The 26,734-nt window shown below is 40.9% G+C and overlaps 1 protein-coding gene across 12 annotated transcripts in view; it reads left to right on the forward strand.

The window, feature by feature from the left end:
• Positions 1–26,734, forward strand: part of astn1 (astrotactin 1) — a 428,500-nt gene that overhangs the window by 221,314 nt on the left and 180,452 nt on the right. For all 12 annotated transcript variants that reach the window (XM_034614559.1, XM_034614557.1, XM_034614568.1 and 9 more), the window contains one exon: positions 3,200–3,327. In XM_034614559.1, coding sequence (XP_034470450.1) covers positions 3,200–3,327 — 128 coding nt within the window. The remainder of the gene's footprint in view (positions 1–3,199; positions 3,328–26,734) is intronic.

Raw genomic sequence — 26,734 nt, forward strand, 5'->3', positions numbered from 1 at the left:
GTGTTTGTTGATTCGCTCGAGAGTTTATAAGACACGTATTTAAACATATTGAAAAAAAGTCCAACATTTGGGATGTGACGGAATGATCCACATTCATGATCCAAGACCATTGATTAATAACTAAATACATGTATGAGGAGCAGACACACACACACACACACACACACACACACACACACACACACACACACACACAGACCTACAGACAGGAGAAATGTTCTTCCCGCAGATTATGATACTTTAGCCTCTTTACACTGGCTTCCAGTACGTTTATCTACCTTGTAAATATCTTGGAATTGTCATTCAAAGTGGCACTGTACAAAGTACAAATATCTGGATCAAATACTATGCGTAACGTGATAAATATAATGTATATGTACGATTATCCAGTACATTTATAAATCATGAGTCTGGAGTCTAAATAATTAGAGGATGGAAAGATGTATTCTCCTGAATGACTTGAGGTACTGATTCATGGAGGTCATTGGGTTGTGGACCGTTGTGAACCTAACCACTGTCGAGACAAAGGGCGTTGGAGTGGACGAAATGAGTTCAACCAGGAGTCACCGGCAACAACAGACAAATGAGGGATGTCAGCTCTCAGACTGAAGATGAGTCACAACGCAGCAGAACAATCAACATTATGAAAAATGATGTGGTTAATGTGAAACTTTGTCTGTTCACAGTCCTGCGTAATTGGCACGCTGTATTGATCTTCCATTAATGATCTGCCATAAAGTATATTTCTGCAATCTGCCTTTTTAGAGAAGCAGTTACATTTCCAGCTTTGATCTACTTCAGCCTTCACCCTGGCTTCATTTCCCTCGGACTCCTTCGCCGGACTCCTTTTAATGAAGGTTGTCATGTGAAAAAGATTTATGTTTTCTGACACATAAATCTACAGGCGGCTATAATGGCATTTACAAACAATGTGCCGTCAGTCCAACCTGAACATGTCATCTCATACATCAGGGCTAACCAACAGGACACTGTCAATCCCCTTAACGCCTGGGACACACTGGCTGCAGTTGTGCTGTGCATGCATGTAACAGCTGCGCCGTGCATAAGGGTTATGTACTCAACTAAATGCCAGGACAATACGGTATGAAGACGTGAATCTTCCCATCTTGCGAAAACGATCAAAGCCTTGTTTGAATAAATTCCCAGAAACACTGAAGTGCTTTTACTTTGAAACGGGTACAGGTGGTGTTGCAAATATGTATGTTTGTATGTTTGTATGTCACAAACATAAAGGTTTGCAACACTTCCTGTACCCGTATCCCAAGTAAAAGCTCTCCAGCATTTCTGTTGACTTATTACCATTAAGAATGGTTAATTACCATTCATTTGTTAAAAAAAGGTTGATGGCAGAAGATGTACGGCTTCATACGGCTTCATACTGGTATTTATTTGAGTACTTTTATACAAATAAATACAGTAGTCACATTTCTGGCCATTTTCAAGGCAACCCCTAAGGAAATACATAGCACTGGCCGTAGCAGCTCTGCTGAAGAGCCTGTTGTTGGACTGAGAAGCTAAATATTGTGCATTGAACAGATGTTGTAATTATGAATAATTTAAATTGAACAGATATTACTGGGAATAATTTCCATTAAATAGATAAAGTTGTATAAGTGACTTTCTTTGTGTGTTTGTATGCTCGTATACATTGAGCCTTTTGCAACTGAAATTGCTAAAATAATATGATCCTCCTACGTGGGAAGATATCTGGTTTGTAGATCTCCTACATCCATATATAAACTACAGTAGTGGTCGGCAACTAGTGGCAATAATATCTGTCCCACCATCTTCACCATTTCAGACTGTCACATCTATTTATGGGTGTTGGAGGTGCTGATGTCTGTCATGGCAGCAACATTCATAGAATCACTTCCCCTATAGCAACACAAAGTAAAAGAACAATGTTTTATTGGTGCAATACTTAAAACGAGCAGAATAACAGAGCTTTTATTTTGAAAAGTTGTGAACTTGGGTCTGAAGATTGTGTCGATTGCTTAACAGACCTATACACATATTTAGAGGAGACATTGCACTATAAGGAATGCACAACAATTTACAAAACTGCATACCTTTTCTATGTTTCGGTCTGTAAACCAGGTCAAAATTCACCCCCCTTAATTATTTGCTAAGGTGCTGTGAAGATGCCAAAGAGAGAAATGTTAATTTGTACTATTTCTGTTAAATGTCTTTAAATGTTTTTAAACTCTCCAACATTCACAAGCCTCATTTCCTCTCCCAGAGCTGGACGTCCATGGATGAAACCCAACCTCGATCAGCTCTTTGTGCCTATCTGTGAAATAAAAGTCCAAAGAAACGAAGCAATATTCCCCAGCAAGGCCACACAAACTATCATCAGTGTCAGTTATTCATCACAATCGCATACAAATCATCAGTGGTGATGATATCCTACACGTCGTCATCTTTACACTTCAGAAAGATAATCACAGATTTAGCATTTAAAGTGCTCGACTGTATGAGAACAATAACAAACACGAGGAAATTAAATTACCTCAGAGTAAATAGAAAATTAGAAGTGCAGACAGAAGTGCTCGGAATTCATTTTATAACTGCGCCCTTGACCTGCATATTAAAGATTAAAAAACATTGTATAGTAGAATTGAAATGACAACTTAAACAAATATTACTCCATTATTGTCTCATTTTATTTTGATAAAAGCTTAAGCTACGCATATTCAGTGCAGTTGCTTGAATGATTAATTGAAGTTCTTTACATCTGGCCTGGGGTCTGAACAGAACTAATGACATTTTAAATCATGGAGTTTCCCTGAATTAATTCTAAAATGTTTTTAAATTGGAGCTAAAGCCTTTACAGTGGTGGTTTAAATTGATCTAATTGTCCCTTAAAACATAATTTTGGGCATAACGTCTGTGTTTGTGTTATATGTGAACAATTCACTTTGATGGACTAACTGCTTTATTTACATTAAAACCAGCAAAAGGGAGATATGGAATAAACTTGAGTGACTGTATCATGTGTGCTGCTGTTTTAGCTCCACACCTTTGCTTCATCAACCTATTTTCCCTTCGTTACATTACGCTCTATTTCCTTCTCTTCTTAAATCCCTCCACGCTGCCCTCCTCTCTCCCCTCCCGCGTTAGGCGACTGAGTGCTCGTGTCTCTAAACAGCACCTCCTGTTGTGTCTCTCCTCACATCAGGCAGAAGAACTTCGCCCGAGGCATCGAGCAGCAGCTCCCAGACGGCATGGTGGTGGCATCGGTGCCAACTGAGGTTCAGTGCCACGAGGAGCTGTCAGACCCCGTGCCCGACCCAGAATACCTCACAGGTATGAGACAATATTTCATAGTTCAGTGCGCAAGTTCACAGCTGTGCACTCGCACTTCATCACTGACCTGCTTAAAAAGCCCTCATCTCTCTAAACCAACATTAAAGCAAACTATGTTGAGTATAACAAGGTTCTGGTGGTGGGTTAGATTGATCACATGGTGCGTTACAATCATCAAAATGTGTTCTGCGATGGTTATTAGTTTCTATACTAATAACCACAAAATATGTTTTAAAGGGGAGGGCCATTACAGTAATTACATCAGGGCTTGAATGTTCCTTTTATTTGGAGAAGTTTGGATTTATAAAGAAAGAAAGTTGACAGGAGAAGCTGTACAGAATCTATGACCCAGTGAGATGCAGGGGGATCAGCTACACAAGCTGTGAAGTAGTGAGCAAATGCCAGATTTAATTATGAACCTTCTCATCCACACTTTTTATAAGACGTTTTGTGCTTGAAGTAAGACACAAATCATTTCCGTTTTAAAGGTCCCTTTCTGATCATTCATTTGAAGACGTGACATCCTTAAGAAGATGTATAGTTGTGGTTTTAAGTAACAAAAACCACAGCACAGTGTTTTTAAACCTCCTCTTTTTAGTCTGGGGCTCCAGTGAGAACAGGGCATTTTGTGTGTGTCTGTCTCTTGTGATTGGCTGACACTGCTCTGAGTGACACATGGCCAATCCAACCACAGGTAATGGATTGTAAGCTGCTGCTGTTGCTTGGTAAAACTCATTAGAAAATGCAAATGGTCAGTGAGCACTGAATGAGCCGAAGAGACGGTCAATCGTATCACTAAGTGATTCATATTATCTATCCACGGGAAAGCTGTGAAATGATGCAATGTGTTGGGGCGGCTGTGGGAGAGTGGTTCGACCTCTAATTAAAAGGTTGGCGGTTCGATCCCAGTCTTCTGCATGCCAAAGTGTCCTTGGGCAAGATACTGAACCCTGAATTGCCTGTATGATTTTCTTGTAAAAAAAAGTGCTGCACTGTATGAATGTATGTGTGAATGGCAAAGTGTAAAGCACTGTGAGTGGTCATCAAGACTAGAAAACCTCTATATAAATACAGACCATTTACCATTTAGTAAGTTTCTCACGTACCATTTTTTGTCTAGTTTGCCAGCAAAGTGATGAAATGATCACTTTTAATTGTAAATAACATTAAAACCACAAGAAACTAAAGTTGGAGAGTGGGTCCGATGATATCACAACCTTACAGAAATCCTAATGGCTTGTTTTAAAGCACAGGTGCTGGGCATTTCTCCATAGGATTCATCTTGTTAAGGTTTGAGCAAGAGCTGGACCCATAAGACGACTCAGACTATGACTTGGAGTATGATAAAGGTTTTGATGAAAGGCTTTAAGTGGTTTGGCTGAACACGGTGGCTCTACCGTTGGTGAAGGCCTGTGGGCTCTCAATGAGGGATCAGCCCGTGGGGGGGGGGGGGGGGGGGGGGGGGGGGGGGGGGGGGGGGGGGGGGGGGTGGGGGTACGCTGATGAACAGAGTGGCAGGGCAAACAGTGATCCGGACTGTGACAGCCAGACAGGATTCAGGCAGGGCGCACAGGCCGGCTTACTAACCGGCAGGCAGGTAGTAACGCAAAATATTTAATTTATTTTCATCCCTATGATATTTACTGTTGAATAATCATTAAATTGCATCAAATGTCTTTATAAAATTGTAGAACGAAGCTTCTTAGATTTATACCAAAATCTTGTGTTGTAATTATTTCTGGGTTTAATTAGTTCTCATTCATTTATTCATTTCATTTGGATTGTTTTGTACAAAGACTGCCTCAGTGCAAACACGACTGTGTTGTCAGTGGCACTGAGCAGCCACACAGAGACACTGTGCCTCCTCCTGCATCTCACCAGTCACCTCCCCAAACACCTGCCCTCCCCCGCTGTGGAGATGACACCTGTATGATCGAGTTAAATGTGGTTTTAATCAGTGTTGTTTTACTCATTATGTGGTGTCTTTATTTATGTGCGCGTCTGTGAACATAACAAACGACAAGAGGTGAGCCCTCCTGTGCCTCAGTTCATACCAATGAAGGTGTTCAGGAAAGTGAAATGAATCCTCCTCCCTGTCTGACGTCTTAGATTGATTTCGGAAATTGTCATGTTTATTTTCTATCAACTGCTGCTGCTATTATACAACAATGTATGCATCAGTATTCATGAGGGATTTGCATTGACCATTTATGGTTAATTGGGTGAGTGTTGGAATATGAGGCTCTCCAAAGTGGGCACATTTTAACCTTGATTGAACTGTGTGTGTGTGTGTGCACGGATATTTCTCACTATGATTATTTATTAACATACACCATCTCTTGCTTGTTGCCATGCTAACCAGTGGCGTGCAGAATTTGACAGCAGTTGTTGATGGGGACCAGAATATGTAGCGGTATCTCTGCTAGTCAGGGCACATGGCAGCAGTGAGGGGAGGGCTCTTGTCTTGTATAATAATGCGTGCAAGATACCTGATCTCAGAGCAGTGGAGTGAGTCCAGGGCAGCTTGACTCAGCTACTCGCAGGTTTGATCCTCAATGTGCAAAAGTCCAAAACAAGCTGCTCTCACCAGCCTGTCGAGCCCCATGGTCGCACCCATAAAAAGGACAAAAAAACGATAAGTAACTCTGGCAGCTATACAGTCTAGCTTCCAGTGACAACAGCCTGCTGCCACCACAAGGGGGCAGTTCATTTTGAAACATATACAAACAGGAAACATCCGGTGGTCTTTTTTAGGGATAAACGCTGCTCTGAGATCAGACGCAAGAAGGAGATGTTGCTTCTACTTTCCTATTGTCTGACTCTATTTTTAGCTTGAGCTGACAGCACCTAACTGATGTAAAAGTGTGGTATGGCCCAGACACAGATTTTCATAAGTGAGGCTGTGGGGGGACATCACGTTTCTGACTTTAAACTTTCACTGAGCAACTGCGTGTCATTACAGGGACAAACGTACGACATTGCACTGTTACCATCTTAACCGTGCTAGCAAAGTTTTACTATACCTTCTTCACTGTAACTCCAAACTAAACATGCCTGCCACCTTGTGGTCTGTATCTATCAGTGCACACAATATTTGAAACTAATATTGCATATCATTGATTTCACATTTGTAATATTTTACTCTGTTTACCTGTGCATGTTTGACTATAAATGAATAACTATCAATGAGGTAAGGACATAAGAGAGGCCCTTTACAGCTACATGTCTATACTAATCACATTTATTAATCATTAACTGACTGCAATGGTAATTTTTTCCTCCAGTATCTGTTTTTCCAATGTGAATTCTGCGTGTAGCATATGAAGCATGAATCAAATGTTTGATGGTTCTGTTTACACGCTCATGGCCCATGGTCGGAGTCCGTGGGCTAGTTCGGAAAACAGCGACTTGAAGGCCAAGATGAGACTTTAATCAATCAATAAAACCAGCCTAGTGCTTTCTGTTGCATAAAGGGCTGGACCGTTCCACAGCTGTGTGATTTTGTTAGCCTGTGCCTTCAGAAGCCACCTCGTTGCTCCCTTCATTACCAGTGCGGCCCTGTGTTTGAGCTCAGCGATTTTTGAACAGCAAAAAGCCTTTAAGTGTGAAACAGCTGCCATTAACACTGACACAGGCAGAGAAAAGAGGAGGGAAAATCCTTGGCTTGCTGTAAATCAAGCGACTCCTGAATGCCAAAGATTTGTACCGTCCATCTGGATGCACCATTATCGACTGAGTTTGACCTAACTTTCCTCTTTGCTTTTTTGAGTTCCACCCTAAATGTTTGAAATTATTTCGACTAGTCTCGGGTCCGGCTGTTTGATTGACTCACTTAATAGGACAGAAATCAGTTTGACGGAAAAGTTTTGTGGAAAGAACCAGCCCATTTTGACAGAAGCTGAAATTTTTCTCATTATTTCCTCACTGCTGGTATTTAAATTGTAGAACATGCCGGAATTTAATAAAGAGCCTTTAAAGGGGAGGATACCCTCCAGCTTGGCCAGCGAGGGAAATAACCTTTTTCTTTATGTCTTTATGTCTAGAGCACAGTGCTATATTAGAGGGTATAGAATTAATAATTATATTTCAGCATAATTCCAGGAAATGTTTCATTCATGTTACCTGGAGGCGATGCTTATTCCACACACTTGTGGAACTGTCTGTGAATTGCCTTACAGTAGACAGGAGCGGATTGGCCTTGTATCTCTGCTGTTATGTCAACAACGACCGTCACGCAGTCACGGCAGCAGTTCAAACCGTCAGAGGTGACGGACAATCAAACGGCAGCAGACCCGCGGTGGTTCCAACTGTCGTTTATTGGAAAGTTCAGAGGATATTACAACTGCCTAATCTAAATGGGAGCTCTGTGTCACGTCACAGAGCGCCTGCTGCCCCCCCATTGTCCCTCCTCTGTCCTCCCCTCTGCATGCACAGCTCAAACCTTTTTATCCCTACATCGCCCCTGGGCTCTCAGTTCACACGGAATAGAACAGAGCCCGGCGCGGCAGCACTTCTCCTCTAGTGGCTCCGGGTTGGGCCTCTGCTGCTGCGGCCGTGGGCTTTAGCGAAGAGTAATATCATGAAATGAGATATCATTTCAAAGCATCCAGCTGGGCGCCAGAAAGGCACACAGTGTGCTCTGGGGCACAGTGGTGCAGTTGTCTTCTTACACTGTTTCCAACCGATGCTGGGAGAGAACTGAAGCGTGATGCAGGAAGTTGCGCGGAAAGTACAATGTAGTCGTCTAGAGATGGGGATTTGGAACAAAGATGAAAATCCACCAGACAGAGAAGTAAAGTCCTGACATCACATGGGTTAGTCTCTGCTCCTCTAGATTCCGTCTGTTCCTAAAACATGTCTGTGGAGTGTATTGTCCATATTCTAAGATGAATTAGTGCTGCAGCACTTAGTATTCAAAGTTTAAATCTCTTTTGATTCCATAAAAACTAGAACGCAGGAAGTGACCTGATAGAGAAATGGTCGGGGTGTGTACCACATGTCTTGAGCAGCAGGTCCCTGGTTTGACTACTGGCCAGTTGACCCTTTACTGAGCCCTCAGCCACTTTCTGACATGAACTCAGAAGAACATCCGCACAATTGGGTCTGGACCTTTTCCGGAGTTTGCCTTTCACATACTGTACGAACAGCATGAGATTTTCCGGCCAAACAGGTTCACAACAACATTTCCAGAGCTTTCAGGTGACAGGGGGTGCAGCAGGCAGGCCGTAATGAATTTAGTAAGTGGCTTCTATGTGTATGGTTCCTCTTTTTCATCCAGAGAAACTCCAGAGAATGTCCAGAACCTCTCACTGGCACATTTGCGTTTTCTCACATGCATCCGGGTCATGTCAGGAGAATATCCTGAGTTCAGAGCATGTCTGAAAGCAGCTTTCCCATCTCCCCTTCACTCTCCCATTCAAATGAAAGGAAAAAAAACTGCAAAAGTATTGAACGTTACTGTAATAATTCATCCAATATTTACAGTAGCCAGTCACATTTCCCTCTTCTGGCTGTAGATTTCGCCATCTTCAACAACTACTGTAAAGGTCTTGGTCATGTGGAAATGTTTTCATGAAAGAAATAGTTTGTTGAATATTATTAGCCCTCATGTCTTCATGCTTAGTACAAAGTTAGAACAACAGGCACTTAACTCAGCCTCCTGACATGATCAATGTTTGGCATCCTTACAACAACAGTATCATGATCCTGTTTATTCATTTAATTGTGTTTATTGTAATGGACGACCACATATGTAAGATTTAGTGACATGCACTTGTATTAACACAGACTGATATAAATGATATGAAAAGACATGTTTTCCCTCTTACGGCTGCAAAACAAGGAAATCAAAACTATATCAAATAAATGGCCTAAAGGAGACATTATGCAAAATAAACATTCAAACATCTTGTCAACATCAATAGTTTCCCTGGTTTGTCTACAGACCCTCAAACTTTGAGAAAAGACTATACTCTCTCATTCATTGAGGTTTGTGTAAACAGTCCAATCGGATGTTGCCTCCCTCTTGATGTGTAGAAGATATCTAATCAGCTGCACCTCCCACCCCCCCACCTCCCTAGCTGTCTGCCATTGATGTGTTGTGCTAATGTCAGTTCTGGTAACATTAACATGTTTAAAATCTGACAATTTAATTAAAAATTGTATTTATATCAAAAACTACTTTAAGAAGCATTTAACATTTTTAAAAGGATGCAATGGAATCAAAAAAATGATCTCCATTTGCAGTGGATGCATAAATAAGGACATGTTTGTTGCCATTAAGAATTAAGAGATGATAATATGTCAGTCTTGTGCTAGCAGTTATTTTGTGCTGCCACCAAGTGGCCAAAAAATTATCAAATGCAGATTTAAGTGCTTAGTCTTTCCTATTGTCATTACAGAATTAGGATGTGGATGTGTTTAAATAGTAAGGAGCTGGGTGACACCTACTTTTAGTTAACTATGGGGGGAAATGAATGCTGGAAACTATAGGAAGGAGTTGCAACAATGAAAGTTTGGTAAGATATGCAAAATAAATAAAGTCATCTGGTTGAAATGACTGAAATGATTAAGTATAAACAAAGGAAGTGTTCAGATGTTCCTTCTGTGCCTCTGCATATCTCCATTCAGAAAAAATATATAAATATATTGGTAATAGTCTCTTACTTTTCAAACTAGTCAGTTTTGGCACCTGAAATGGGAAAGCACAAGTTTTTGTACCAATGTTTTTTGAATGCCAACAATTCACCAGCTGGTAGCATCATCATTCAGTTTCTGGTACTTGCCAACAATCGTGTCACCCCCTACCTGGATGTATCATGGTTATTAGGTTCTGCAGGGCAGTAACAATCTTACTTATTGGCCCTTTAAAACAGATGGCCCATCACTCGCTCATTGAATTCGTTCTTAAGAACATTTGCTACCTTTCCGCTGCGTGACAGCGAGTTGTGTGAAGGCGAAGGAAAAACTTGTTTCAGCTTAGAAATCTTGGCCGAGAACGTGGTGGCACCATCCCCACAAAGTCGCCTGGGGCATCTTCTCACCTTACTGCACCTGTTCTCTTGGCCTCAACATTTCCAGAGTGCACAAACACAAGCGTCCCGACACAGCGGTCTTCAGCACCAGCTAGCTGGCATACTGCCTCTTCCCCCTCATCTCCTGGCAGGCGTTCAGCAATATTGCTGTGCCTGCAGTTAATTGCAAGGCTCAGGTAATTGTCCGTAGGGAAGACAGACGTGCAGAGGCGGCGGTGGCCAGCGGAACGTCTGTTGAGCTGCGATGAAGGCACGCTACCCCTCTGTCCCTTGCTAATGTAGCTGGGTACGGCTGCCATGGTCAGTGTATTTGTCACAATGTCAGCATTCCTTGTTCCAGCCTATTCTGGCCCTCGCAGGGGTGAAATCATTCATCTTCCTATTCATCTACTGGCTTGAAAGCCATTCATCATAAGGCCGGAGACCTCCATCAATTATTCCGATGGGGGAAAAGGGGAGGTTTTTTGAAAGGCAAATACATCTTGATTTAATTGGAAATCAAGTATGCTCAAGGCTGCTAAGCAGATTTCCCCCAAGATGAAAGTTGGGAGATAACGGTGCAAAAGAAAGATAATAGAGAAAACGAAATAAGTAGAAATAAAAGACAATAGAGTGAGAAAGATAAGAGATGGATAAAAGAAGAGAAAAGTCAAAGATAACGGGAAGAGAGGCGAAGGAAATTTAGAGAAAAGATAGAAAGAAAAGAGCAAAAATAGGACCCAGTGAGTGAATGAACAAAAGACATTTCTTCTCCATGCAGAGAAAGAGCAGCGCTGGTATGATGGCACTCATTTGTGAAGGTCAAAAGGCCAGCGAGGGATGGGAGGAGAGGGTGACCTGTTCTTATTCTCCACTTGCAGCAATATAATGACACTACCTCTGCTTTCTGCTACACACACACATCATACCTACAGCAGGGTCCGAAAGTCTAAGAGCCATTCAACTGAATGGGTAAGTAGTGACATTTGGACCCCACAGTATGTCATTGCTGTGCATTCAGATGGATGTAGCACAACACGGAATGCCAAAGGTGAAATAGCCACCCCTGGCTCTGCAGCCGTTCCCCTGTCGTTTGTCTTCAAAGCCGCAGATTTATGCTCAGAGGTTTGGAGGAAAAGCTGACACAAGAGTTTAGGTGTTCAGAAGAGAAGTTTCAAAAGAGAACGGCAGAAGTAGAGAGTGCTGCCGAGGATTTTTTCTTTTTGTGAGAGTTTTCCTTTAAGAAGTGTAAGGTGTCTTCATGACTTTGTAAAAGTGACACAGGATCCTACCGCGAGTCACCTTCAAGGAGGCTGACTGTCTTCACAGTAAAAGCTGAAACGGTTGTTTCTGCATTTTTGTTTGTGTCGTGAGTTTCAACGAGATCCATCGATCCATCTGCAAAACTGTTTATCTTTTTCAGTCAGTCCATTATAGGGCTGACTAACGTAGGCGCAGGTAGGACGTTACGTATTAACTCTGCTGCGGAGGCCACTTGTTTTTGTTTTGCACATTGACACCAGCGTTGCCTGTTATTGGCAGGAACTCTTTTGAACCCTCACCTAAACCCCTCACTTGCTCACGGTGAATCCTGCAGAGGATCTTCTGCTGTCTTGTCATACCCGGCTCCTCTGGACTCTCTGCCAACTTTATACTAGGGGGAGCAGAAAATCCAGAGGCTTTCACTCGGACATTTGTTCACACATCCACCTCCTGCGGAGTTCTGTGCATGTCCCGAAGCAGCTATGGGGAGAGCTCCAGAAAGGCTCTGCAGTGAGGCAGCCACCCTAGTACCTTTTTTTTATTTGTCAGCTGATATTACGCTCACACTTTGTTCACTCTTCAAAATAATTTGTGCTCCAATTGCTGCACGACATTTTGACTTATCACAGTAGGAAAGCGCAGGTATGAAACAGAGCCATTGTTAATGTTATAAAGAAAACCTGGGACCTGCTGCGACTGTGGGCCCATAAGGGAAACTGGGGCTGTGAGTGGGTGGGTGTGTCACAAGGCCTGCAGTCAGAGCTCTCTATTAACTGTAATAACAAAACTACATTTTATAATATATTTACAATACCCATAGACACTTCACATTAGTCATAAAAACTGAAAAAGGCTAATAAATAGTCATAGTAAACATACATATCAATATATAAATATAATATATACAAATCATTAACCATGCATAATCATATCATAATCATAATTGCTATACTACATATATGATGTAACATTTGTGATACAATAAGAAAAAGTATGTTTTAATGCTATCACTATTCATTTTGTAAGGATAGAGTGATGAGAGACCTTTTTTACCCCTGATATGCCCCAAATAGCATGTGTGACCTACATGTTGATAACAGAACCTCATATGGGATTCAGGTAAAATTAATTTCCATGAAGTAACGCTCTTTTTTTTTTGACACAATGTGTCTACTTGTATTGCCACACTTTACATGACAGGAGCTTCGTGCCACAGGAACTTTCTCACAGTCCACAGTGTTTGTTATTCAGCCGTGTGTCTGAGACAAAGTGAAGGCGAGACGTGCAAGGCTTTCATACTTTTTCTATCATCACTGATCCTCTTTCACGCCACGTTTTCTGCCTTTTAAATATACAGTGAGTCTGAGACCACCTTCGGAGAGCGGGCTGTACGAGGGCCCAGAAATTCATATGAGCCGAAATGTATGAAATCACTTGTTGGGCGAGCTTGAAACTTTTTTTCTTTTACAATTTGACTTGACATTTATGCTGAAACTGGCATTTAACTTTGTGTTAAATGCCAGTTAGTTTTTTTCCGAACTCGGCTCCCATTCATTAATGATACATGGTTATTGGTCCAGCTTGCAGTTTAGAGTAATGAGTAATCAGTGTGTTTTAATATTTAGAGCCTTGATTAGATTTGAATTGATCACAGACTCCTGTGGAAATAAGCCCCTTCATTTATTTCATTCTCTCTTCTCAGCCGGAGCAGGTCGCCTTTTCCCTCATCAAGGTCATCCTTTGTGTTACCGTATTCCCCTCATCTAGTCATACTCAACCTGGCTTCTCCTTGAGTTCTGCCCATGCCCCCTCCGCGCACTCCCCATGCTATGAGCCTTTCGATATGTCAGCACTGAGATGGCACATAATCTATATTTTATAAGGCCTTGATATAATTGGTGGCAGTGAGGGAAGGTCATGCCTTCAAGGGCCCCTCAACCCCCCCTCTTGGTTTTTAAGGCAAAATCCTCAAAGAGCAGCCCTCTAGTCAAGATGTGAATTGGACACGATGAGGCAGATGAGGCTGTGAGTGTGGTGTCGCTGGTTTAAGGGGGCTGGAGATGCAGCGTGTGCTGGAGCGCAGCAATTATTCAGCATGTATGTACTTTGAAAACGTGCGGGGGCCATAATGTATTCAGCACCGAGACACATTTTGGAATGAATTCTTCAACGCAACAACAGTCGTGTCTCTTAGGGCTGATTCGGTGTCAGAATTGGGAAAATTGTTTATAAATTTTGTGAGGTCAAACGTGAAAAGTTCTACAGGAGGCATCCAATTTATTATTTTTCAAAATATCTGTTCACAGTTTGACTTTCCTGGTAAGAGAAATGGAGAAACTTTATTTGTTGTGTTTAAGGTGGCAGACATGCTCTCTGCAACAGATCTGTCATCTCTCAAAACCTTTTCTCTTTAGAGGCCCCATAGATATTTCTGTGGCTCTCATTTCTTCATTCTCGATGCCAGTTTACCAGTTTCACTCATTATTATCACATTATAGTCGCAAATCGTACATTCTCTGCATAATCATATCAAATCATTTGGCTAATCAGCCATTTGAATGCAGTGATGTTTAATTTGAAGATGTAACTCATTAGCTGCTTATTGTTGCATATAGATTAAACTAGAGCAATGCCAGATCCGGATGTTACATTAACAAAGTGAAGATTGGAAAAAAGACTAAATAAAATGAAGTCACAGTCTGACACCCTGGCATTTTCAATTTCAGCTCACTTCAACTTCCAATCAACTTTATTTTCCAAATATGGTAACCACTGATTCCTAATACACAACATTAAGCTAGCATTAAACCTGAGAAATGTACACTATGAAAGACCTCTCCCGATGAAGAGTATACGCATACTGTGAGTCCAAAACGTCTTCTGTGGGGCAACCACATAGGACACAGTCTCCTGCTCCTTATTGTTGGTCGCTTTGGATAAAAGCGTCAGCTAAATGTAATCATATCAGGCCGGGGTCTTTCAGTTCGGAGTTTGCATGTTCTCCCTGTGTCTGGGTGGGATTTATGCGGGTTCCTGCTTCAGTACAAACACATGCAGACTGTTTAACTTTAGGTCAATCGGAGACTCTAAATTGACCGTAGGTGTGAATGTGACAGTGAATGATTGTTTGTCTCTATGTTGTCCCTCTGATGCGCTGGTGACTTGTCCAGATGTCCCCCTCCCCTGGCCTGCTGTCAGTTGGGATTGGCTCAACCCAACTGACAGCCCCCCATGACCTTCAAAAGGATAAGTGGTATAGATGATGGATGGATGGAGTTATTGCATTTTTATCATCATGCAGTGATTAGGATTTTGTGTCTGTTCACTCAAGGGTGAGAATATTCAAATGGCAGCTATTCAGCTATTTGCACCCGAGGGGAACGCCCAGTAGTTCCCTGAGCCCAGGGGTTATTGGGGTCTGCCACCATCGCACACTTATTAAAAGGCACTTTCTCACAGCAAATGATTGGGAAGAAGTTGTGGTGGATGAATGGGTCAAGCCCTTGACTTTTATTAGAGACTGGGTTCAACGCCATCTTGAAATCACTCACACAGTTTACCTCCTGTGGCACATAGAGCAATTTTCCTGGCTGTTAATTTAAGTGATCAGGATGTGTGTGTGTGTCCTGTGTGTGTCCTGTGTGCAAAGAGACATGGATTTTGTGTAAGATTGTGTTTGTATAGACAAAAAAGTGACACCTACAGTTCTAATTCAGGGCAGATGGAGGACAAACGATGAAATACCTTTCTGATCCTCGGCAGAACATGTCTCTTCATCATCAGCTCCCGGTCAGAGCTGTTCATCTTCAGAGGTCGCTGGGGGGCATCTGCACGCAATCATTTCTCCAGCGTCGCCATCACCTCCTTCCACTCCCCTTCCCGCCCTCCCCCGGGGAAAAACAAAAGTAGTAGCAGAAGTTAATGCTGACACAGTAGCTCTACCTTCATCTTCTGTGTGATCAGTCAGCGTTACATGCAAACAGCGTAGTCGGACACGAGCGCAAACATGCACACTTTATTTCACACAAGAGCACAAATGTGAAATCACAACAAACAACTGTGCTTATCGCACCTTGACTCTGACCCGTTGATGTTAGTGCACTTCAGCCACACTTGCCTGCCAAGGGGGACGCAGCGAAGGAACACTTCCTGTCACCTCGCTTTGTACACTGGACTAGTTTTATACAGTCTCCATGGGACTCTCCTCCTAAGTGCTTCTCAGTCTTTCACTCCCGCTTTTTCTCTGTCAGTCTGGGTTAGGGTTTCTCCACTGCGACATTGTTGCTCAGCATTCAGCCAATATCATCATGACAAAATATTCATAAATGCTGTAATTATGCTGTAATTAGCCTACAAAAGTAGTAATTTGCCTACAAAAGTAGGCTAATTACCCCTGAACATTTGTTCCCAGAATGAAATCTCAAGAAAAAACTAGGACCATAAAGTCCCTTTGGCCACGGAGTGCATTTATACAGCACTGTTCCAGTCTTATCGCCCACTCAAAGTACTTTACAGCACAAGTCACATTCACCTATTCATGCACACATTCATACAGTGCTTCCACGCAGCGCTTGTTCCATCACCATCCATTCAGTCGGCACAGCCATCGGGGGCAATTTGATGTTCAGTATCTTGCCCCAAGGACACTTTGGAATGCAGAGTGGAGGAGCCGGGGATTGAATCACCGACCTTCTGGTTGGTGCACGGCCCTCTCAACCTCCTGAGCCACAAGCACCTGCCTGCTTTGTTTAGGACAACATGTAGTGCTGCCTGCATTGGTTTTGCATTCAATATTTTTTCAGTCAAGGTATTTTAGTTTTTGTACTAGTACACATCAGTTAAGGTAAAGGAAAGATCAGGGTCTTGATCACATTTAAAAAGTAAATGGCTTATATATAAATATATATTTAATCTTATATATAAAGTATTTTGACTTTCAATATTTTCACACATTCAAAACTGCTTTTGGAATTTTGTGAATCTCACAATCATGTCAGGTAAGGTTTACTTCTCTGTTTTCAAATGACTGTCCATGCCATCTATCTCCCTATAAGAGTGATATGAAAAGCACCCTCAGTTTAGTTTACATGGTTATAAACTTTAGCTCCAACTGAAAAAATGTCCCAGATATATTTGTTCCATATTTATCTGAGGGAAAAAGCAGTTTTGAAAAAGTTTCATTGATATAATTTAATTTAATATATATCATCCTGGTCACAGCTGCACTAACATAGATTTAATGCTTGGAGGATTTGCTAACTGTATGACTAATGGGAATATTATACATAAATCTCTTGGAGCTGTGTGTTATACATGAGTGGAAAATGGAATTTAAATGCAGTGTTCTTTCCTTCAATGAGTGTATTTTCACCGAATTAAGAGTAGTAAAAGCCACTTGGATGTGAAAAGAAAAGAAAAGTGCCAGTGAGTTTAAGGAAAGCTGTTAAACAGGGCTGGAGTTTCATGCCAAGGATCTCTGAACAGAAATAGAACCAATTAGGACAGCAAAAATGGCTGATGTAGAAAACAGTGACAAGACCCATACACCACTTGCCAGGGCTTGATCAGGACTTCAAGGTGGACTAGAATAGACTAAAATCAGAAATCAGGGCCTAACTTATTTCCTCAGCTATGCGCTATCAGAAGTAAGTCTTCGAGAGTACTTACAAGGCCTGAGCAGCTCTTATTAGTTAGCGGCAGGTAGGTGCATGTGAAAAGCACTCGCTGTGTCCCCTGCTGTTCCTGTGCAGCTGGGGAAAAAAGGCTCCAAGACAGGGAAGAAAATCACATTCAGCCTAATGTAGGGTGAAAATCTGTACAGTTTTAAATGAGTTATTAGGTTGTATTGTAACTACTCAGCAGTTAGATTGTTATTGTGGGGTAAATGAAAGCAAATGATTCATTTAATTGATCTGATCTAAATTTATTAGCGTTCTCAGAGATCAGGTGAGCAAAGCACACAAGTGATCACAATAAGTGAGCAGGAAGCTTCTCTAATAAATAAGGTCTCTCCCTTCAAGTTTGATATTTGAAGCTCTTATAGGTGGCACACACGCCTGGAGTGTGTAGCAGTTACATAAATCAAAGTAAAATCAAATCAATATTCCAGCTCTGTGAGGGACTGTGTGAAGTAGCCCAGTGGGAAGTAAACTCTACAGTCCTGCTATGAAGCCCCCGATGAGGACCAGAGTTCAATTCCCAACTGCTGTTGGTTTTTTTTTGCTTTGTGATCCATCTTCGTTAGCCTGTCTGCTTTTTCATTGTCCATACAGAATGATAAAACAGCCATGTTAAGCTGCACAAAGGTCCATTGTTCTTTCAACGTACTGATTGTCACGTGGAATGACTTTGATCTGCAAGTATAGACGAGGACCCTTAGCATAAATCCCTCCTCAAAATCTCAAACTGTAAGACGTTTAACGTAATGGATTTATCAAAAATAAATGTACAGTCAATTCCAACCCCTTTACATGGTCTGGTTTTAAAGTGGTGCAATATGACAGTACGTGATAGTAATGGAGTGTTGTTGTATGTGTGGTATTTTTTTAACCTAAAGAACCCAAGCTAAAACCTGACTTTGCCAGGCCAATTTTGCATTTTTTTTTTTTTTAACCTCTCAGTTCTCTTTCAAGGAGCCTCAATGGTCAAAGGACAAACCTACAACTAATAAGAGTAACAAAATGTGTAGTAATGACATGATGTAGTGTGACAGAAATAATAAATAATAAACAAAATGTAGAGAAAATATGTAGTCCATTTGGGGAATTGTTTCTTGAAAGTGTATTGTACAGATGTCTGGACATCTGCGACAGCCATCTTGGTTTTAATGAATGTGTTAATTCATGGATAAACTGTTGCGATTGGCCTGACCAGTGTCAGGGCTGATGAAAATCGTTCTGGATGGGCGGGAGGCCAGACCCATTTGTGAGATTGAAAAGACATTATCTCACTGGTTGGTTTGGTTCCCAGTTTACTAAATTAAAGCCGACAGGACATGACAAGATGTTGTTATCTCGGTGGAAATCTGATCTTTTATGCTGTGTTGAAAACAGAGGTCTGAAGATCAGGTCTTATAAAAGGGATAGTTCACCCAGAAATGAAAATTCACTCATTATCTACTCACCACTATGCTGATGGAGGGGTGGGTGAAGTGTTTGAGTCCACAAAACACTTTAGAGTCTCAGGGGTAAACAGTGTTAGAGCAGAATCCAATACAACTGAAGTAACTGGTGACCGAATGTCCGCTGATATCATCTGACGAGGTGCGTTTAAGGGCCGTCAGACATGCTAACGTCCACTAGCCTTGCAACTTCTGGTTAATTAGGCTTTAAAAGTTGGTTTAAATGACGCCGTTTTGAGTCAAATATGAATGTCGGGGCTTGCGGACACTTCGATGACACCACACGAGCAGTATGGAGGCATGTTATGTTTTTTCTGTTTTATTACATCTGAAGAAGGAGTCAACAGTTACTTCAATTGTATTGGATTCTGCTCTAACACTGTTTACCCCTGAGACTCCTTAAGGGATTTTTTGCACTCAAACACTTCACCCACCGCTCCATCGGCATAGTGGTGAGTAGACAATGAGTGAATTTTCATTTCTGGGTGAACTATCCCTTTAACACTTCACTCCTTTTGTTATATGGTGCAATTAGCTTGTGGGGTCATAACAGCATTTTGTTTTGTTTTTTTTAATAAAGGACAAGATGTTGAATATCCCTTGTATTTTTGAAGGTGTTCTGCACAATTTAGGTTACCAACTAACAGTAGATGTCAGCAGGTGTTAGTCGCCACCAGCAGATGTTAGGGACATAACTTCAGTTGTGCACCTTCGCGTCATCCAGTGTTTTGGCCTTTTAATCACAAGAGTTGGGATCATGTCTGCATACCACAGCCTTTTCTTCTCATTCGCTTGATCAACATTATCCTCATTACAACGTTATTATATCATGGTGCAGAATAATGAGGCAGGAAACAATTTTTTCTAAATAATTTCAAGCAGAAAGTGTTGCCCAAAGGTATTTTGCCAAATTTTGTATGTACCCCTGGTCAAAATAAACATAGTAAAGTCTGAAAACACAGGGTCTGCTTTTTTATATATAGCCAATACATACGCTCAAATGAAAGATAGTTATTACTTAAGCATTAGTCTTTTAAAGTGAAATCCATGGCTGAGAAGGCAGTGAACAATCCCCAAATTTACAGACTTAAACTCTACTCGACCAAACCTTGACCGGGTGCTAGGTTGTTGGACTTATGTTTTGAAAAAATGGCACTAAGTGAAATAAAAATAGAGTTCAGGTGTCAGCCCAAGCATCAGCGGCCAGGCCCGTCTCATGTGGCTTTTCAGCTTACAGCATGGTCGTAGAGAAATAGGCAGAGGGCAGTCTGTCACATTACATGAGCAGCACAGGTAATGAGACTTACTATTCCCCAAACCCAGAGCACATTATAAATAGCCCAGTTTCTAGATAGAGAAAATATCACTCAACACCACGCGTGATTTCCATTGAGGAAAAAGGGAAAAGAAACTTCTGTCTTTGTTCCAGCTGTAATTTAATTGCTTGGGGAATGTAGATTGAGTTCTCTTGTTAACATTTGTGACTGCTTCGCATTGGTAAACAGGGCAGGGAATACCTAACCTGACAAGTGCAGGGCTCGCTAACGCTCAACAGCAAGAGCGCAGGGCTGATGGAAACCACAGCCCATCCAAACACCCAACAATTCGCCGCCAACTAATGAACTATACTTGGGAAGTTACAAAATTGTGCGTGTTAAATTCTGCCATTTTGTCACAACCCTTGGCATCTTCTATAGACACACAGGTTTAAAAGAGACACACCAGGTTTTCAATTAGCACATTCAATTTAATTTCGATGCTCAGAGCATCTGCTCTGCTCGTCCATTCACTCCCTTATTCTTTAAATAAAGTACTGATTTACGATCGGAAACCAACCTGGATTTCTCTTGTCTTACTCTTTTTGATTAATGGATTCATTTATAGTTGTAATCCAAACAGTAGGTCTATAAAGGAATGAAAAAAGAGGGTATCCCCAATGTGTATCATTTGGAATGCCCAAGTGACGTCATGGTCATTAGGGACCCCTTATCTCCTTTAAATCAAAGACAAAATAATTTTAACTTTGCTGGTTTCCTTCTGTATTATGTTTTAGTAATTTGCTGGCAATGATGATGCCAGCTGTGACAATTGACTTAATTGTTAGAATTGCATGCTAGCGTTTCCTGTTCAACAAATCCATTGGACCAATTATGCTGGTTAATGATCACAATAGTTTTTTTCGTCATTTGATATGATAGGTAAATATTTTAATCAATGGTCAAGCCCTTTTTTTTGTAGGCTTGGAGGCATTGTACACTATCTAAAACCATTCTGTTATTTCTAGCTATATGGCTGGTTATTTATTATTATTTAAGAACGTCACTTCTTTGTTGCTGTTTTACCAGACTCCAAGTGCGGGATTAGCAAATCCCACATGTGACTACATCGAAATGACATGTAGCTGGACTCGTTCGACCACTGTTTGGGCTTGTCTGCCATCGATGGGCTTGATTCGGTTTAAGCATGTCAACTGTCAGCCAACCAAACAATAAAAAAGTGATTTTGCCAAGTACAGCCACGTAATATTTGCAAATATACAAACACATCTGAATGCAGGGTAAGTTTTGTTTTGCAGCATAATTTTCCATGTAGTCAGTGGATATTGTTTTGTAGAGTCTATTTACAACCCTATTTTGTGAACAGGATGAATAATGTAGTGGGTTTCTGATTTGTGTCAAGCTACATGGGGCAGCTCAAAAAAATTGCTGAAGCAAAGCAACATCTTTTCTTTCTCTTAAAATAAATGAACTAAAAGCACTGTCATTACTGGTTAGGTGTTACTAGATATTAAATATATTCTGTAAGAGACAACAAGGGGCATGACAAAGTGGGGGAATTTGGTGCTCCCAGAAAGAGAGTGGGTTGGCATGAAAGAGGGATGTATTTAGAATACAAACAATTACTAGCTACAGTTCAACTAGGTGGTAATCAGAATACATATATACATTCATTGAATCAATAACTGAAATAAAAGGGACTGCATGAAGTCTGTATTGTTACTCAGAAATTTTGAAAGTAGTTGGGCATGTAGTGTAGTTGGATACCTGCTGGTCAAGTTGCCTAACTGGATACTGGCCAAGTTGGTAGCTAACTAGATCAACCTGCATTATCAGCATAGTAGTTCCCTTCTCAACAGTTCTTCCAGACAGCTCACTAACTTGTTGCTCTCTGCAGCACTGCAGATTTACACTATTGTTAATTATATGGTTTTCACCCATTGGATTTTGTGGGTAAACAGAAGGTATAAAAAGCTTTTTTTAGTGTTACTTTAGGGGGAGTAGTTTCAACGTGACATAGTGAAAACAAAATTTTCAAAATAGGTTAGACACTGTGGGAAATAAATGGTCAAGGCATGAAACTCCTGGGTTTAGGTCACAATATTGTGTCAATGCCCCATTCATTCCCAGTATAACACATTGTTAGACAATGTTGAAATAGTCCAAATGATTTTTTTTGAAAATCCAACAGAATACTCTACAAGTTAAATTTAAGAGCATGGAATAGATTTTTCAAGTAACTCTCCCAACACTGCTTATGACCGAAAAAGGTTTGTTATTGTAGTCGCTTCTCTAAGGAAGATTCATAGGAACGAGCTCAGGTAGGAAAGTAATCTTATGGCTCATAGAACCCCATTAACTAGCCTGGCCTGTGCTCCATTTCACTCTTGGATACGTCTGGCAATGAATGATTTAGTGGGGACGAGCGGGGGTAGAGTGAATGAGGAGTAAGAAGTAAAGAAGTTGGGTTGGGTGTGGGGGGCTGGTTGGCAGTGGGAGTTATCCAGCAAGCCCATTCTCTAATCTAATGGGAAACTAAATGTAATACAGCAGAGTAATGATTTTTTTCCCCAGATGAATGTGATAATGAAAAAAAAATTGCAGGAACAAAATGTTGGCCCTCAGAAACGATGAGCGGACTCAATGGGGATGGCTAGGTTAGAGCCCAGGCCAAATGCTTTCCATAATTCCAAGCAAAGGCAGATTACTGCGAAGAATTATCATAATACATACCTACATACCACTTTGGCTCATCTCCTTTCATGCAGGTATTCTTCAACAAATGCTTATGTTAATCCCATAATATGACGGTTCCTGGGGATCATGTTCAACCGGAAAATGTCCTCGGTGATCTCTAAAGAAACATTTAGACCGTGACCGAAGTCAAACTTAGTGTTGCTGTGAACTATGTCCTTTGAAGCCTCTTATTTCTTTTGGCAGTGTGGTCCCTGTAGACACTTGCGACCTTCTTCCCTGTGGCCATTTCTATGCCATTCTTAGACCCATCAGATACCAATCATGTGATACTGGACCTAAACTGATACTGTTAAATGGTACCAGCGATATTATCCAATCTGTCCTGAGGAGGTATCATGAGTCACTTCACCTTCTTGTCATTTCTTTTGCCACCACAAAATCAAATTTTAAACCAGTGAAAATATTACAGTGTCTATTTAACAGATTGACCTCAAATCTGGTACTGACAGTCAGTTCCCAACAGTCTTTAATCCAGATCCACCAGCATGTTGGTTCTTCATTCAAAGTGAAATGCCTTGGTCACTATTATTGATAGAATTTGGTTCAGAGATTAATGTTTCCTAAGGATCAATCTTCTGATTCTTTATCCTTTTAATCTACCAATATTTTGCTACTTTGGTAAAACGGTAAAATCCCAGTTCTCTCATTTATAAACTGCAGTGACTCTCATAATATCTGTTAAATTAAATCTTTCGATACTGTGGTCCAATGTAAGTCTGCCAAACTCAACGGCCGATTAAAGTGACTACCATTGAATTTATATTCAAAAATTACATACAGTAGTATCTTCAAATTCTATTGAATACACAATTACGTTGTATGTTTCCTAGCTCCAACACTCAATTCTACCAAATTTCAGGTTTATATGTAAAAGTGTTGGGTAGAAGATGTAGGGGGCATTTAAGCAGTGTATACTTTGATATTATCTCCAAGGTCCCATTTATAATACAACAACACTTGAGAAGTCCACACTATAGTCCATTGATTATTTAGAGGAATTAACTTAATAGATGATGGATGCGGAATCCCACTGTTTGTTCCATCAAACATTTAAATGTATTTATTCAGCTGTAACCTGTTGGGGACAAAGTGATGATGATGACAATGTTGATCAAAAAGAAACATGTTTATTTATAAAACTATGATTAAACTTTTTGGTGATGTGCATTTGAAAAAGTATCCAAGTCTCATATATTTTACATTTCATAAAAATCTAGTTTGAGAGCATATTTTATGGAGTAAATTTCTAAAAGCAACTTTTTAAACAATTAAGACTGCATGCAGCCTCGATTCAAAAATATACATGTAAAGTCAATCTGGTTTTGAACTCTTTTCTGTCTCATCTTTCCATGTTGCGCAGAAATATTCAGATAGATATGTGAATAGATATTCACAATGTGACAGCTATAATAGGAATGTCTCATCAGTGCAACCAATCAAACCATCAGGGATAATTATTCATTTGTGTAAAGCTTCACGCAAATTATCTATATTAATTGATTATTTATACCCACAGTCATTAGTAACGTAATGTATGCCAAGTGGGAACTGATTGAAATCCAGACAGGTGAATCGCGGTGTTATGAAGATGGACAGTGAATAGATTTTACTCTCAGCCGAGGATGAAGCCATGATTTGTAATGACTGCACGTAAAAGATCACAGGGATCATGGATTATGATCAGGAAACGTTCGGATTGATTGATCATAAAAGAGGTAATGTTAGTAAAGACTGGTCTCGAGTGTGCTCAAGTGGGATTTTGATCTTCTCCTGACATAAGTCTTGGCAGATGGATGTGCTCTGATATGGACAGTATGGCATGAGAAAAGGAAGCTTGGCAGGGAGAGATGGGGAGAGAGGGACCATGAGAGGTATTTCGTCTTTTTGGTGAAGAAAACCTGCCGGCGAGCAAATAAGTTCACCTGTAATTGACCTGGAGTTAAAGGGATCTGTGTAACTGGACCGTGAGTTTCCCACAAACCAGGGTTAACAAACTAACAGTATGAAATAAAATCTGCTTACTGGACTATACCCCAGAGTAGAGCAAAAACCAACATACCAGGTATGATGTATATTATTTAAATGGTTTATATCTAAAAAAACGATCATGATAGGAAAAAGAACAATTTTCTGGATACCTTTGGCTTTCAAATGAGGCAATAATTGCACTTTTACTGTTTATGTTAGGTAGGGTTTGGTCAGTGTAGCAGAATATTTCCTCCAGTCATTTCCTTATAATAGATGCTCATGTTAAAGATTTTATCGGCAGATATTCTGCCTCCTCTTAGCCTGATGAAGACATGTTTTATGTTTGTTGATGCACCTCATTAAAAGATTTTACTATAACCCTGTGCTCTAGATCTCATTCTCCCAGATCCTAATGACATTTCCATCAGCCTCGGCTCTGCTTTGTGTTTGGTGCTCATTATAGTAACAGATTTGCCAAACACTGCTGTACCTGCTAGTCATCAGCATCTAAGCATTTTCATTGCTACGCTGGCATTTGCACTTTAGTCACAACACTGCTGAGCTAGCTGACCATTAAATTATACCTCATGGCGCCTTTTGACCAACCTCATCATATCCTTTCCGATAGTTTTGAGTTTGTCCATCACTAATGCATAATTCTTTATTTTAAAATGATCCACTGAGCCTCCCAGACAGTGTCCAGCTTTGGACGTTTGATAAGCAAATTCAGCATTAAATCAAAACTAAAGAAAACACCCTGTGGGTCTGACAAAAAGGGCACGGCCGAATCACAAATTTGGAGACTGATCCCTGAAAGTAATAGTTACTGTGACAATGGAGTACAGCTGTACGGCCTTGTCCATTACCTTTCTGATAAATACCTTACAAATACACTACAAACTTTGCTGCCAAACACTTTACCAATGAGTCTCAACCAGTTGGTAATTAGCGCGGCACATGTGGCGCGTGACAACTCAAGGCGACAGGCCTGTTATTTCCGCTGCGCTGAGGGAAGACTGAAGGGGCCGTTGTCGGCTGCATCGGTGAAAATAAGATGTCAGAATACCTCTGTGCTTGCACGGACACAGGGCCATATGCTTCAGCTTTAATTATGAGGGACTTGGGGAGAGAGGGACTCTGGGTTGAACTATGAATCATTGCCACTCTGCCTGCCTCGTAAGCCTCGTTCCACTGGATTTCAACACTGCCCACACAGGTCTTCCCTTTCTATAAATAAACCCCTCCTGTCCTGATGCATGTGTTAAACAGACGGCTGACACCACAGTTTGCTTCATTGACACCCTTTTCCAGGCCCTAATTAAAATGTGGAAGTATAGAACATTGACTCGTGTGAGTAAATGGAAAGAAATTAATGATGCCACTGAACCCAGCCAGCCCTGTTCTAGGCAGAACCACTGAAGCGCTTCATGGACCCAAGTCCATTTTAAACTCAACCAGGGTTTAAAAACGACTCCCGCACAGTGGAGACACGTATGGTGATCACAGTTACCGGGACCAGCTATGTACTTGGATCCAAAAGCTTGGGACCGAATCATTTCTATACAAATACTGTTTAAAACAAGGAGGCTGCTTACGGTGTTCATTTTGGGTCTTTTCATACACACATGACGTAAACATACATATACATGAGATCACATGGATCATACATTTTGCCTAAGTTAACCCTTCTTAGGTTTGTATAAGGTGGGCTGACAGTTTTGATGACTCCTATCCCCCAAAATACTGTATGTCAATGGTGTGTGTGTATATTTAAAAAAAAAATCTAAAAGTGTTATTCAATCCCTTAATCCAGTGGAATTATAATAATTATTACCCAAAGTCTTCTTGGGTAATGCCTGGACTGTCCTCAATGTGTGAGCAGGGCCTGTGCATTGCGGAATGTCTTCTTTTTTTTTAATTGCCACATGTGGTTCACAGCTAAATAGACAGTGAAAATAATCTTTCAGCATAGTATTGATATCTATATATGTCACAAACAAATATTTAAA

The sequence above is a fragment of the Hippoglossus hippoglossus genome, chromosome 17 (genome assembly GCF_009819705.1).
Source record: "Hippoglossus hippoglossus isolate fHipHip1 chromosome 17, fHipHip1.pri, whole genome shotgun sequence".
Classification (NCBI taxonomy): Eukaryota; Metazoa; Chordata; class Actinopteri; order Pleuronectiformes; family Pleuronectidae; genus Hippoglossus; species Hippoglossus hippoglossus.